The sequence below is a fragment of the Corvus hawaiiensis genome, chromosome 5 (assembly GCF_020740725.1).
Source record: "Corvus hawaiiensis isolate bCorHaw1 chromosome 5, bCorHaw1.pri.cur, whole genome shotgun sequence".
In the NCBI taxonomy this organism is placed as follows: Eukaryota; Metazoa; Chordata; class Aves; order Passeriformes; family Corvidae; genus Corvus; species Corvus hawaiiensis.
In genome coordinates this window covers 65,328,048-65,341,268 of record NC_063217.1, presented here as the reverse complement: position 1 = coordinate 65,341,268, position 13,221 = coordinate 65,328,048, and the positions used below count along the sequence as shown (strand labels likewise).

Here is a 13,221-nt window from a genome sequence, read left to right as displayed (position 1 = left end):
AGTGGGAGCTGAGGCAGTTGCCACTGAGATTAATCCATACTATTCCCTTGCCCTGTAGCTTTGGGAACAATGGTGGAGCAGGCCTTGGTTCAGAAGGACATCTTTCCAACAGAGCCATTCACAGGTGGCAACCAGATAAAAAAAATGTTCCAAATGTTTCATTTAATTGCTTGTTTCAGCTCAAGGGAGTCCAGAATCCCCATTTACAGGTGGTGCAGCAGTCTCTGTCAGCACAGGCAGTAACAATTTATTTGCCCCAGCATCACCTGCCACTTTTTAGCAATTTTTAAAATCCCACCTTCTTCTGTTCTGTATTATACCTTTGCATGGAGATTGTAAAAATTGGGCATCTTCTCATCCTCTCAAAGTGCAGCCTCAAGAGGAAGAGTGATGAAGGAAAGCTTTAACAGCCTTATGATAACATTGCACATGTAATATTGAGGTGGTTTTTCCAGTGCCATCCTGGAATACCCTAAACCAGCCAGGTTATGTGGTTTGCCCTTAGCACAACATCCTCACTAGCAGCACAAATAACTTCAGCAGTTCTCCAAGGATAACCCAGAGAACAGAGAAGCTCTCCCGAGATGGGAAAAGACAGAGTCTTCTTCCCTGACATCCCAGCCGCAATGGAAAAAAACCATCAGAACTGAACCAGCACCACTTCTCTTAGCTGAGATATATCATGCTTCAAGGGGTGCTTAGTTCTTAAAAAAAAAAAAGAGGAACTATGCTTTTCTGTCCTATGCAGCAGAGAAAAATGTTCAAAAATAGGAACTCTTCTGACTCAAATCACAAAAAACCTCAATATATATCAAAACAGCTACAGTGAAAATTTCCAAGAATTCCAGTTGAGAGAACTGCAGAGACACAGATGTGTATGGAAAGTCCCAAAGGGTGTAGACATCTGCATGTTTAGAAACATCACACAGTATATAGATGGTAACCACACAATAATTTACAAATTATATTGCTTCTAGCTGAATTTGATCACACCACCAAGACTCTGGCTCCTATCTCTCCAGAATTTCCTGAAGCAGCAGATGTCCTGGACCAGAATCCCTTTACTCCTTTGTTTAGTTTCACATTTAAAGTCGTTCTGTCATACAACAATTTTTCAAAAGTAAAAAAATTTGTAGGTTGTCTTTTGGTTTTAATGTCTACTTCCCGTGATTTTATAAAGAGCACAGATACTTGGTAGTTAAACCCTAGATCATCCAGCTTGAGTTCATGTGTGTCCCAGGCCTGGGAAACTTTACCCAGCTGCTCTCCACTGACACAAAGCACAGAAGCCTTCAGGTTCGAAAAGACCTCTAAGACCATTGAGTCCAACCATTAAACCATCATTGCCAAGTCCACCACTAAACTATGTCCCCAGGTGCCACATCTACACATTTTAAATACATCCAGAATCATCTTTTACTAAAGCACAGCTCCTAAAATGGTGTTTTATCAGAACTTAAGACTACCGGTGAAAAACCCATTTGTATATAGGTATCTGTCATAACGATTAGTCATAAATATTAATGCAGTATTTTCTACCTGCATTTGTCTGGTCTCCGATTCCAATCACTCAGTTCTCAGTCTACATGTCCTGATCACATCAAAGAGCCTGCTAACACACAACACACCTCAAAGTCACTGAAACAATGGAAATCTGCCAGTCTATCAGCCTCATGTTTTATCATCCATTTCCTTATAACAATTTTCAGGCCTCTGAAACAGCATCGGGTTTGGTTCAGACTTTGAACAAATCAAAAAAAAGATTTCTGCGTGCACCCAATCAATGGCTTGGGGTTTTCTTTCCCTACATGTCTCAGGTTTGTATTATCTGAGTGTGCAGTGCAGGGGGTCATTTTAAAACAATAAGTAATTTGGTACCCAGCCAGCTATCTTATTTTAAAAACCCAAGAAAATTATATTTAGCCATTAATTTATCAAGTAAATAGTTACTCTTCCTCAAAGAAAACATTGATCTGAAAAGGCATATTTTCTCTAATTTTTAGAAAAGGATAATAGTTTTTTATTACTGGCCCCACATACCAAAACATATCTACCAAAATAGATGGAACAAATCAAACTCTCCCTAACAGAACAACTTTTCTTTCCATGTTTTACAGGCAGGTGATGTGAGAGTATTCATATCCAGTTGGAAACAGGCTTTGATCCATATCCCCTATTCGGTTTAATTGGATTGGATGCTCTGTGATGTGTATTCAAGATCCTGCATCTCTGAGACATCTAAAACAAGTAGAACTAAGTATTTTATTAATATTTAAACACAGCAAAACTGACAAATATTGCAGTAGATAAGTTTCTTGGGCAAGATTTCCCTGACAGGATACCAGTGACTTCCACTGAAAGGAGCCACTGATAGTTACTTGTATCCTGAGGGGAACAACCAGAGCCCTGGAGATCTACTTAATTTTGTGCTTTCTGTGCATGTAAAAGCAGAATACATAACAAGGTCACAACAGACCAAAAATAGAAAATCTTCAAGCAGTTGCAATTCAAATAGATACCGGATCTGCTGGAAGGCAAGCAGTTTGACCAGCACACAGAACTTCTGAAGATCACTACTTCTATACTATTTTAAATTTCACAATCATTTTCCAAAAGTCAAGCAAAACATTAAGTACATACTTTTCAGGGTTTTCCACTTCTTCGGTAACAAAATTGAGGTAAAACCTAGAAAACAGTTATAAAACGTATTATAAGATTTATTCTTATATTCTTATATTTTTATTCTGTATTTCTTTCACTAAGAATCAAGAAGATGCCTTCAGTTAAGCACTGCTGTTAATTACAGTGACTTTGCGGGCCCGTGTTTGGATTAAGGAGAGAGCGATAGCTAACCTTCCCTCATCCCCACATAAGGAAGGGAATTCCTAGAAAAGACAGCAAAACAGGAAAAACAAAGACAATAACTATGTAAAGTCAGTGTGTAATTTTTTTTTTTCCCTGACATATTACGCAGGTTATGGTTTACCCTAATTCCATACATACACACACACGTGTGTAAACTTTATATTCCATTTGTGCTTGTTGCCTTTTACAGTTGCAGGTTATATTGGCAAAAAGTCTCATCAGAGTACTCAGCAAGGGCTTCTTAACAATACAAATAAATGAAGCCTTAGAAAAACCCCTCCTAAACCAAGAACTTTCACGCTAGTTTGTTGCACAGAATCTCAAACACAAGCTGCCAGCTCTGCATGCTCATGCACAACCTCCAGTACAGGTTGCACTCTGATCATATTGCAGCAGCATTCAAGACACAGCTCTGTATGGGAATTCATAGAACTGCTCACCAGGCACAGCCCTGCATACAAAGCAACCATAAGCCTCAAGGTCAATGAACCCTCTGTTCTGCATCTATTAGCACTAGGTCTGTGCCTGGCTGGATCACAATTGTGCCTGGCTCGGAGACAGGCCCAAAGTCAGATCTTGGCTAATTAAACACAGCAGTCAATACAGTGCCTAGGCTGGCCTTCTGCTCTTCTGCAGAAAGATAAATGGCACCTGAGCCAGCAGTGCTGCAGTGAATAAACAACTGGTAACTGATTTGGCAGAAAGTCTGGAAGCTTTGCATCATCACAAGTCTTGGAGCAGAACTGGGTTAGCAGAATGAGTTAACGCTGGCTCATGGCTTTTTAAAAATAGTGATTTTGTGACTGAGCATGAAATTCTTTGTCACCTTATGCAAAAACCTCAGCATTAGGTTTTAAACTTTCTAGTGCATAGAGCACAGAAGATGATTTAGGCTAGCTATATGGAAGAAAGTCTTTACAGTGAGGTGGTGAGGGACTGGAACTGGTTGCACAAGGAAGGTGTGGATGCCCCATCCCTGGAAGTGTTCAAGGTCAGGTTGCACGGGGCTTTTAGCAACCTGGTCTAGTGGGAAGTATCCCTGCCCATGGCAGAGGGGTTGGAATGAAATGATCTTTAAGGTCCCTTTCAACCCAAACCATTCTATGATAGCCCAACATCAGTCCTTTTATTGATGCAAAGACGTTTCCTTGCATTCTTTTCTTCATTTGTCCTTTTTCACCCAGCATTTTACATACCCAATAGTCTACAATTGCTCTTGGCAGGATGAGCCCACACACAGAAGAGATACTGTCTTTCTTTTCTGCAAAGCTGTTATCATTAAAAGTTAACAGTCTTGTGCGCTGTGCATAAAATTCTGCCTGCATCCTAGGACACATCACCAACACTTGCAACACACCTTCATTTTCAGCTAATTGTATTGATTTAGCCCCATGAAACTGATGGTGCAAGGATATTGACACTCCACTTAATGATCTGCTCCTCCGTGCTCTAAGGTGATGAATTTTAGCTGGTGACAAAGAAAAATAGAGAGCTGGGAAGAACCACAAGCCAAATTAGGTCTTTTTCCTGCTAATTTCTTTTGTAAGTGGAAAATAAGGACCTTGAAATAAAAGTCAGAAGGTGTAAAGAGAAAAAAAAAAAAAAAAGACATTATTTTTATTTTAAGGCTTTGAACTGTTATGTGAAAAATGGGAAAGATGCAACAGAATAACAGTATTTTTGATGAAGCATTTTGCAGGAAATAAACTCTGAACAATATTAAAGAGCTTTTAAAATTGCTTTCATACAAAAATTTAGCCTAATATTTAAAAAGTGAGAAACCATCACATGTATGGATATGAGAGACAAAGGCAGTTATAGGAGAGATGGGGAAGAAAGTAGAGATTGTCCTCATAATCAGTTCCATTTCTTTGAGGCTTCAAAATGCCAGGCTCTTTTCTTTCATATCTATCCCACATAAAGGCTTTGGACTCTCTTGGGTTTCTTCCCCTGCTGCCATTTAATATATAAAGTTCTGTTCATACTTCAGTGTGCAGATTTATAATGCTCCTGCAACCAGGGAGTTACAGACGGGCAGAGAACTCCAATGCTCAGCCCATTGTCCCTCCAAACTAAATAAATAAACCCCTTATCTTTCAGCTCTCGCCTTTTGTGCAAGGTAAAGAACTTGGCTGCCTGTGAGGCTCTGGAAAGCAAAGGGAAGACCTGCAGACAAAGCTATCTCAAACTAAGCCCACTCTGTGCATTGTAGTCTGCTTTCTTCCCCCCACGCTGCTGCTGCAAAAGCCCTTTGGCACTGCAAAATGTGGAGCCCTCATGAGCATGAATAAATTGTAAAGGCAGATTCGAGAAGCAGCAGCACCTTTCAAACCAGCTGCCATATACTTTGGAGGGGAAAGAGAGAAACAACTTGAAAGTTCTGAGCAGGATACCTGAAGATAGATTCTCATACCTTTCCTCACAGTCAATCGCATTTGACTTCTGTGGAAGCCAGTTGTACTTCTCGTTAAGTGTGGCCCAAATCTCTCAGAGCAAGAAGTGTAAAAATCTAGAGATTTTTATTCTATTTTGTGGTCCACACCAATCTCATTGCTTCTTACTTGTCAAATACTGCTTTTATAAAGCAAGGCTAAGGGCCATACAGGTTTGTAACAGAATCACAGATTTGGTTTTTATATAATTACTGACTTCTTCAAAAAATTAAAGCTTCATTACTCTTTTTATCCTTTTATTAAAATATTTCATGAAAAATGAAGAATATTCCTTCCTTGTAGTGTGATTTTTTTGGTGGTCAGTGCATGTCTTTATATTGAAAAATCTTTCCTTTGTAGAGCTGTTTGCACTATAACCACTGAGCATATGGAACAGTGGTGAGAACTACCCTAGCTGTATGATGTAGATACCCTAGCAAAAGATGTAGAATGTGCTACTCATTGCTTCATATAAATAAATGTCTTTGTTAGAGCATGTTAGTGTTTGTTTTCAGGATAAATACGTACAAATTTCATCCACTTACCAGCCTGAATAGGCATACATTCCTGAATAGAAAGCAAGTGGTAATCCCATAACACTGGCATCATTCCCTGCAAAGGCATTTTTAAAGTGCTGTGTTTCTCCTGCAACATCAACAAAAAAAATGTTAAAAAATAAGATCTTTGGTCATAGCTACTTAACAAAATATATATATATATAACACATCATGGAACATTTAATCACCCAACAGTTCACTGACATCAAGTCCTGCCCTTGACCTTAAATTCTGACCCAATCCTTTCAGCCATAATCTGCCAGCAATTGTAAAAGGCTTTGTGGCATCTGTATTCATGCAATAGGAGAATCCAACCTATTAGTTTGTTTCAAAGCATTCTGAGCTTGATGACCCTCACTGCTCTGTCATTTTCAGCAGTGACTTACATCAACATGAAAGAGCAGAATGAGCTCAGTAGTTTTTGATGTTGAAAATTTCACTTGTTCAACATTTTAATCAGAAAGAACTTTGCTGGCAAAGCAACATTCCTAAGATAAATAAACCCAAAATCTTAAACATTTCTACCATTGAAAAATGAGTTTAGTAGCTCCCTACCATAATAGTCAATACTGTATTAATAGTACACCAAGTAAGAATTATCTATTTACCTATAAATGCAAATATGCAAGACTTTTGTTATGCTCTTATTCGTTTACAAAGTGCTTTATGGTTTGTAAGATGTCCCGACCATATCCCAAATTTCCCGAGAAGCAATGATCCTCCACAGATACAGAGCCGGAAGAAAAAATTCATTCAGAGTTAAATTAGCAATGAGTCAAATCCTCTAACCTTTACTCTGTTTTTACTGAGCCCTCAGTCAAAATTCCCATTGAAGCAGAGGCTTTTTGGTTAAGGGAGAAACTGCAGCCAGAGGAAGGTCCCAGTGGGGAATCAGGGACACTACTACTTCAGGGCAACAACCCCCAACCAAACCTGGGTCTGACCTGCTCCAAAGGTCTACGAAAAGTGAGGTGGATATGAACAGAGAGGAATTTTGCACATTTCATGTATCATGTGCAACAAGAAACAGCATTGCAATTGCCAGAAAGAAAGTGAAAAACAAGAAAACAGAAATAGTGAATCAGCAGAGTATTACAGAGGAAAATTTTTATTTCAGAGTCTGTAGTAACCACAGAGAGCTGCCTGTCCCTGAGAAACTGAGCTCACTGCACAGACTAACACTGTGCTCTTCACTCAGGTGGGAGGGTTTGCAAACATCAGAAAAGAGCATCCCCTGGGATATAGCCAAAAACTGTGATAGTTTTTCTTAGATAAAATCTGCCACCAATTCACTCAGGACTGCTCCCTACTCTGCCCCTCTATGCTGAATGGCTGTTTGTGCTCTGTGTAGTTGTTGTAAGGAGGGTGAGCTGGGCCTTCTCACCATCTCACACCCGCTGCTCAGAGGGCTTGAATGGAAAAGTCTCTACAGGTAGCTGAGCATCTGTCAGTGAAAAAAGGGCCTTTACAAGGGTATGTAGTGACAGAACAAGGGGGAATGGCTATAAACTGACAGAGGGCATCTTTAGATTACATGTTAGGAAAAATTCTTCCCTGTGACAGTGATGAGGCACTCAAACAGATTGTCCAGAGAAGCTGTGGATGCTCTGAAAGTGTTCAAGGCTTTGGATGAGGCTTTGAGAAATATGGTCTAGTGGAAGATATCTCTGCGCATGGCATAGGGTTTGAACTAAGTGATCTTTAAGGTCCCTTCCAATCTAAACTACCATGTGATTTTGTGATTCTGTGAATTGTGAGCCCCCTCTACCATCACACATATGTACCATGACTAGGGACTCTAGCACAGCTTGAGCAGACATCCTGCCTGGACTAAGCATGTGTTCTGGGGTGGTGTATGCCCAACTGTCTTTAAATCCCATCCTGTCCCTTTCACAAAGTTCAGACCAAAGACAAATTACAGAGTAAAGTAGTCCATTTGCTCCTTTGAAAAGCAAGTTTGATTGGAATAGTCTCATTGGCATGCTGAAGGAAATACCAGGTCATCCCAGTATAGTTCCACTTCTAATCAATGGTATGACAGTTTAGAGCCTCAGTTAAACAAGCACAGACTAATTAAGAGATTTTGCTGCTATAAGCATTATGTGGTGGAGGCAAATGGGGAAAGGCTGCAGAGAGCAAAGATAAAAGCTCTTTAAAAGCATTTACTTTTCATTTCATACCTTTAATTAGCTGGATAACTCCAGGGACTACAATTATCAGAATTGCTACAAGCTTACAAAAGGTAAGAAACATCTGAATGCGGGCACTCCAGCTGACACTTGTGCTATTCAGGACCATCACCAGTGCTGTGAGAGGAAAAAGTGAGAAAGAAAAAATTGTCACAAAATTCTTTGCCAGCAGAGTAGTCACAAAAACAACAGATCCTGATGCATTAAAGGAAATACACCCCGATAAACTTCTCCAGCTGTTGTCCTCCCACTTCCCCCATTCCCCTTCAAGGCAGCACACCAAAGGGTTGAGCTGAGCCCCTATGCCTCACCCACTGCACTGACCATCCAGCTGTCCCTTCTCTGCCTGACATCCTTCACACCAAATTACAGCTTCATTAACCCAGAATTGTCAGCTGCTGGTAGACAATGGGCTGACAGGACCCTGCTTTGGATGAAATAAATTAATTGCCCAATCCTTGTCACTCCAGATTTCTTTGTCTGCACTGCTTTGAGTAGAGATTTACATCTTTCATAAAACAATAACAATTAATAATCATATTAAACTTTCTCACCCTCATTTAGGCCATGCATAAATTTGTCACTGCTTTACCTCTGGTCCTCCTTTCCAATTTCTCCCCTGTTTTTGTCATACTACCAGAGATGCAGGAGGGCCAGAGTGCAAGTACTGTGCCCATCCTTGCTAGGAATCAGTGAAGAAACAGAAACCCTTTACTTCTTGAAAACAAAGCCCATGTCTGCACCTCACCAGCATGTGGAGAGATCAGTCAGAAGGGTTTTTACATCCTATCTGGTCAGTTCACATCTCCTTCTGGATTAGGGACAGCATCTTCTGGCATTTCCAACAGCACTGGCTGACAGGAGGATGGCAAGTCTTGGCATTCTAGTGCCAGTTACTCTAGTTTACTTAAACAGAATCAATAAAGGAGTTTAGATATTAAAAACAAAATAAAAATTTCCCTAAAGAATGGAAAATAGGAGCCATTTTATTAGATAAAAAAATCTCTTTCTCCTGCTGCTTCAGGGAAAATGGTCAAGTATGTTCCTCTCTTTCTTGCCATCATATGGAGCTAATGAAGTAGCTCCTCATCTCAATCCTCCTGTAATTCAAGCTCTCTCAAGAGCACCAGTTTGAGTAAATTGTTAGCCACATCACACATCTCAGGACACATAAAAGTACAATTTGCTAGTTTGCAGGAGCTAGCATTGTAAATCTGGCACGGCACAGGCTTTCTGGAAAAAAAGCCCACTGATTTATCTCGAGTCTTTTATACAGCTTCTCTTCACCAGAAAGGTTAAAAAATATTAAAAATCTTCTCATTTCAACTGAAAGTAGTGTGAGTTCAATGGAAAAGGGAGAAAATTCCAACTAATCTGGATCACAATGTATTTTTAACATATTTTTAATTAAATAAAAATTCCAGGGGAAAAAAAAAAGTATTTTTCTAGAATTTTTATTTGGGAAAGAGACAGTCCCACTCTCAAATGAGCAATTTACAAGTCGATATATACTCACAACATCACCTAACACAATTTTTTCACCAGAAAAGAATCTTAAAGATCAAAATCTTTACTCAGTTCTGTATCTCACCATATTTCAGAGCTGAAGTGCTCTTTTCTAAGTCACAAAGAAATCATTTGGACTTCTGCAAAGTTTCACTTGAGACCCAAATATTTTTTCTTCACATTTTTACTTCCTTGTGTACCTCTATTTGGCAGGCACCAGAAAATCCCAGGGCCCTGATTTATTACTCTATTGTTGCAATACTACACTGACACATCTTGACTCATTTAACCCTTTAGGTTGCTGATGAATATTAGTGCTATTTGAGTCTCCCCTTCTTTTCCTGGGGCTTGATTACCAGCAAGACTAACAACTGTCATTTAAGCAAAATATATTTAAAGTATTCATTTGACCAAAAGTGTTTAAGTTATAAAAAAATCTAGTGCCATAGTCAAGCAGTGGTTTATTTTAATTTTCCTAGAAGACTCAGGATATCATACTTTTCTTTTGCAGAAAGTGAAGCCCAGGCATGGACCAGCGCACAAGAAAATATCAAGGAGGAGTTTTTTGGGTAAGAGTATCTACAATTTGATATCCAGCTTACTCAGAGTTCAGGTTGACTGCAGCAATCAGTCTGTCACCGTACACAGGTCAGAGTAAGTAACATGAGCAGAGAGAGCTCCTCCAGGTTTTCTAATGCATTGGTTTCACCTTCCTGATACACATATAAGAATGGCACTGGATGGTATGGCCTCAAACACTTCAGGGATGGGTCAGCCACAACTTCTCTGGACAACCTGTGCCAGTGTCTTACCACCCACATCATAAAAATTTCTTCCATACATCTAATCTAAACCAGCCCTTTTCCAGTTTGAAGCCATTTCCCCTTTTCCCATTGTCATGGTTTAAGCGCAAATGGAAATTAAACCCAGCAGCTGCTTGTTCAACTACCCCCTCTCTCTCCCCACCCACCACTGGAATGGGGAGAAGAATCAAAGTAAAACTTGGTAAGAGAGATAAGAACAGTTTAATAATTGAAAACAATGTAAAACACAGTAATAATGGTAAATTATAACAGTAATGATAACAAAAAGGAAAAAAAGCAAGTGATGCACAAGACAATTGCTCACCACCCACTGAACAGAGCCAGACCCTGCCATTCCCAAACCCAGATCAGATGCCCTTCCATGTAAATCCTCCTAGTTTATATACTGGGCATGATGTTCTATGGTGTGGAATGTCTCTTTGGTCAGTTCGGGTCACCTGTCCCAGCTATGCTCCCTCCAAGTTTCTTTTGTGAACCTCCTCACTGGCAGAGCATGAAACAGGGAAAAAGTGATAAACTTTACTTTGGATAAACTGGACTTAGCAAAAAAACAAAACATCAGTGTGTTACCAACACCATTCTCATTCCAAATCCAAAACACAGCCCTGTAACAGCTACTGAGAAGAAGTTACCTCTAACCTAGCTGAAATCAGGACACCTATCACTGCTTGTTCTTGTAAAAAGACCCTTGATACAAATGTCCTTTGATGGTCCTTCATAAGAGTAAGTGCAGAGCTGGAGGACTGCACCAGTAGTAATTCAGGTTGCAGGGCTGAGACTTAAGTGCTAAGAAGGGCTTAGAAGATTTGAGACCAGTTTTATATTTTTTTTAATTTTATTTTATTGTACTTATTAGCCTATAAGAGTTTACAGTCTTCTTTATAATATACTATTACATAATATAAATACATTATTGCTTATTATATACTACTAATAATAGTGGTAGAATTTTATAATAAAATATTTAGTCTCAATGGTTCTATGAGCATGACACTTGTCTAGAAATGTGGGCGTTACACTAGTATCATGTACCAGCACCATAGTACTGGTTGTATTAGCAACTGGATAGTGAAAGGCAATGGGGAAGTCGAGTTATGAAGAAAGCTGCTAAAAAGCAAGAAAAGATTATGACAGCTGTTCCAGGATTCAGGAAGGACATTATACTCTGGGACTATGGCCATTAGTCAACACCTCTCTTCAGAATAGGGCCTATTGGAGATATGTAGAGAAACTGATTGTAGACACTTTGATAAGGGATCACAGCAAAGATCAGAAGGAAGCAGCAGTTTCTCAGAAAAAGAGCAGAGAAAGGAGAACTCTAACTTTTCTAACTAAAAGTCATGCATTAACTGTGGCTGCATCCTCAATGAAGAGACAACTAGCTCCAGAGGGTGAATAACAATACCTCTGTGAGATGTCTATCCCAGATGAGATAGTCTACCTTCAGGAAGTTCCTCTTCTTGCTCCACTGACTTTATGGGGACCATAGAAGATTACCTTAAACTAAACACCTTGCTAAAAACAAGATTAATCCTAACCAAGAAGAGTGTGGAGGGAGGACAAAATGGGGTTCATGAACAATCAAACACAATGGAAACACCGAGCATGTTTTTCACAGTCTCTTTCCTTCCCACAGACATAGCTATAAGATGGATAACAAAATCTAATGGGAGAAGCAGCAGCGAGCATTACATCCTGGCCTACTTTTCAGAGTATACGTACCATTGCCTCAGCAGGAGACCAAGAAAACTGCCCTCCCATAACTTGTCAGACTTTTAGGGTCAAGGCATTCAAAAAATGTCAAAAAATGCCCTCAATTTGCAGACCCTAGTGAGCCAATTAAAAGTCACAGGAAGCACAAAAGCACCTATCAGAGCATAGTTGGAAGAGCATACCAGAGCATATCCCTGCAAGCCAAGAGATATTTTAATGTAAACTGCTTGTCTGAAGATTGTCAGCCGTAGAGAGTGGCATCTGCAACATCTGCCATGATGAGGGAAAAAAAGGGCATCTAATTATATATTCACACAGACACCAAAAAAGCTTGGGGCTGGAGCATTTGCCAGCAAGCACTGATAGACCTGTACAGCTGACCTCAGTTTTCAAGCCTAACAGCCAAAGTTTGGGGTATTTGAGTTTTTTGGCAGACTTCCCAAAAAAAAAAAAAAAAATAGAGGGTGAAATTATATATTATTGCAGTGTAAAATGCCCAAAATACACGACTTAATGTAAATACTTATGTGAGATGATAACTGGTTTTCAGTCTCACAGTTTTTAATGGCTGAAACCTGTTTATCTGCTTTCTCATATAGAGGCCATGTGAAAAGTTTGGAATAGGCTCAGTTCCTATTCAGGCTACATATTGATAGAAGAGTTTGATACCTTTGCACAGTGCAATTTATCCCTCCCTGTTACCATTAGATTTAAGCTTACCACTAGGAAAAGAATTAATAGTTACAAATAAAGCAATATATGAATGTAGGGCCTTTTTTGCAATGATAGGCATGGTGATAGGATATTTTTCATGGCAAGAAACAATAAATATAGAGTAGTCTACCAACTTTCACTTCAAGAGAAAAATGAGTTTTAAACTCTTTCTCCTAAAAAGACTACCTTCAACATCAGAACAAAGGTGGACAACATCCCTTTGCTTTGTGTCCTAGAGCTATTTTGTCCTGCTGGGACAAATTGGGCAGTTAGAAGGGCTAGTCTCTTGCTTGCATTTTCTTCATCTGCCTCTCCCTGTGCTGGAGCACATCCAGCTTCTCTCTCCTCTACCTGGCCATTTATTTTCATAAAATTGTAGTAATTAGATATCCTGCCTCTGGAAGTGTTCAAGGCCAGGTTG

At 39.5% G+C, this 13,221-nt stretch overlaps 1 protein-coding gene across 6 annotated transcripts in view; it reads right to left on the bottom strand.

The window, feature by feature from the left end:
- Nucleotides 1-13,221, bottom strand: part of SLC7A11 (solute carrier family 7 member 11) — a 59,569-nt gene that overhangs the window by 35,268 nt on the left and 11,080 nt on the right. For all 6 annotated transcript variants that reach the window (XR_007203817.1, XM_048304726.1, XM_048304725.1 and 3 more), the window contains 3 exons: nt 8,035-8,160; nt 5,843-5,942; nt 2,641-2,685 (listed from right to left, as the gene is read on the bottom strand). Coding sequence is in view for 5 of the 6 variants with exons in the window: in XM_048304726.1 (XP_048160683.1) it covers nt 2,641-2,685; nt 5,843-5,942; nt 8,035-8,160 (271 nt within the window). In the remaining variant the exon portion in view is untranslated. The remainder of the gene's footprint in view (nt 1-2,640; nt 2,686-5,842; nt 5,943-8,034; nt 8,161-13,221) is intronic.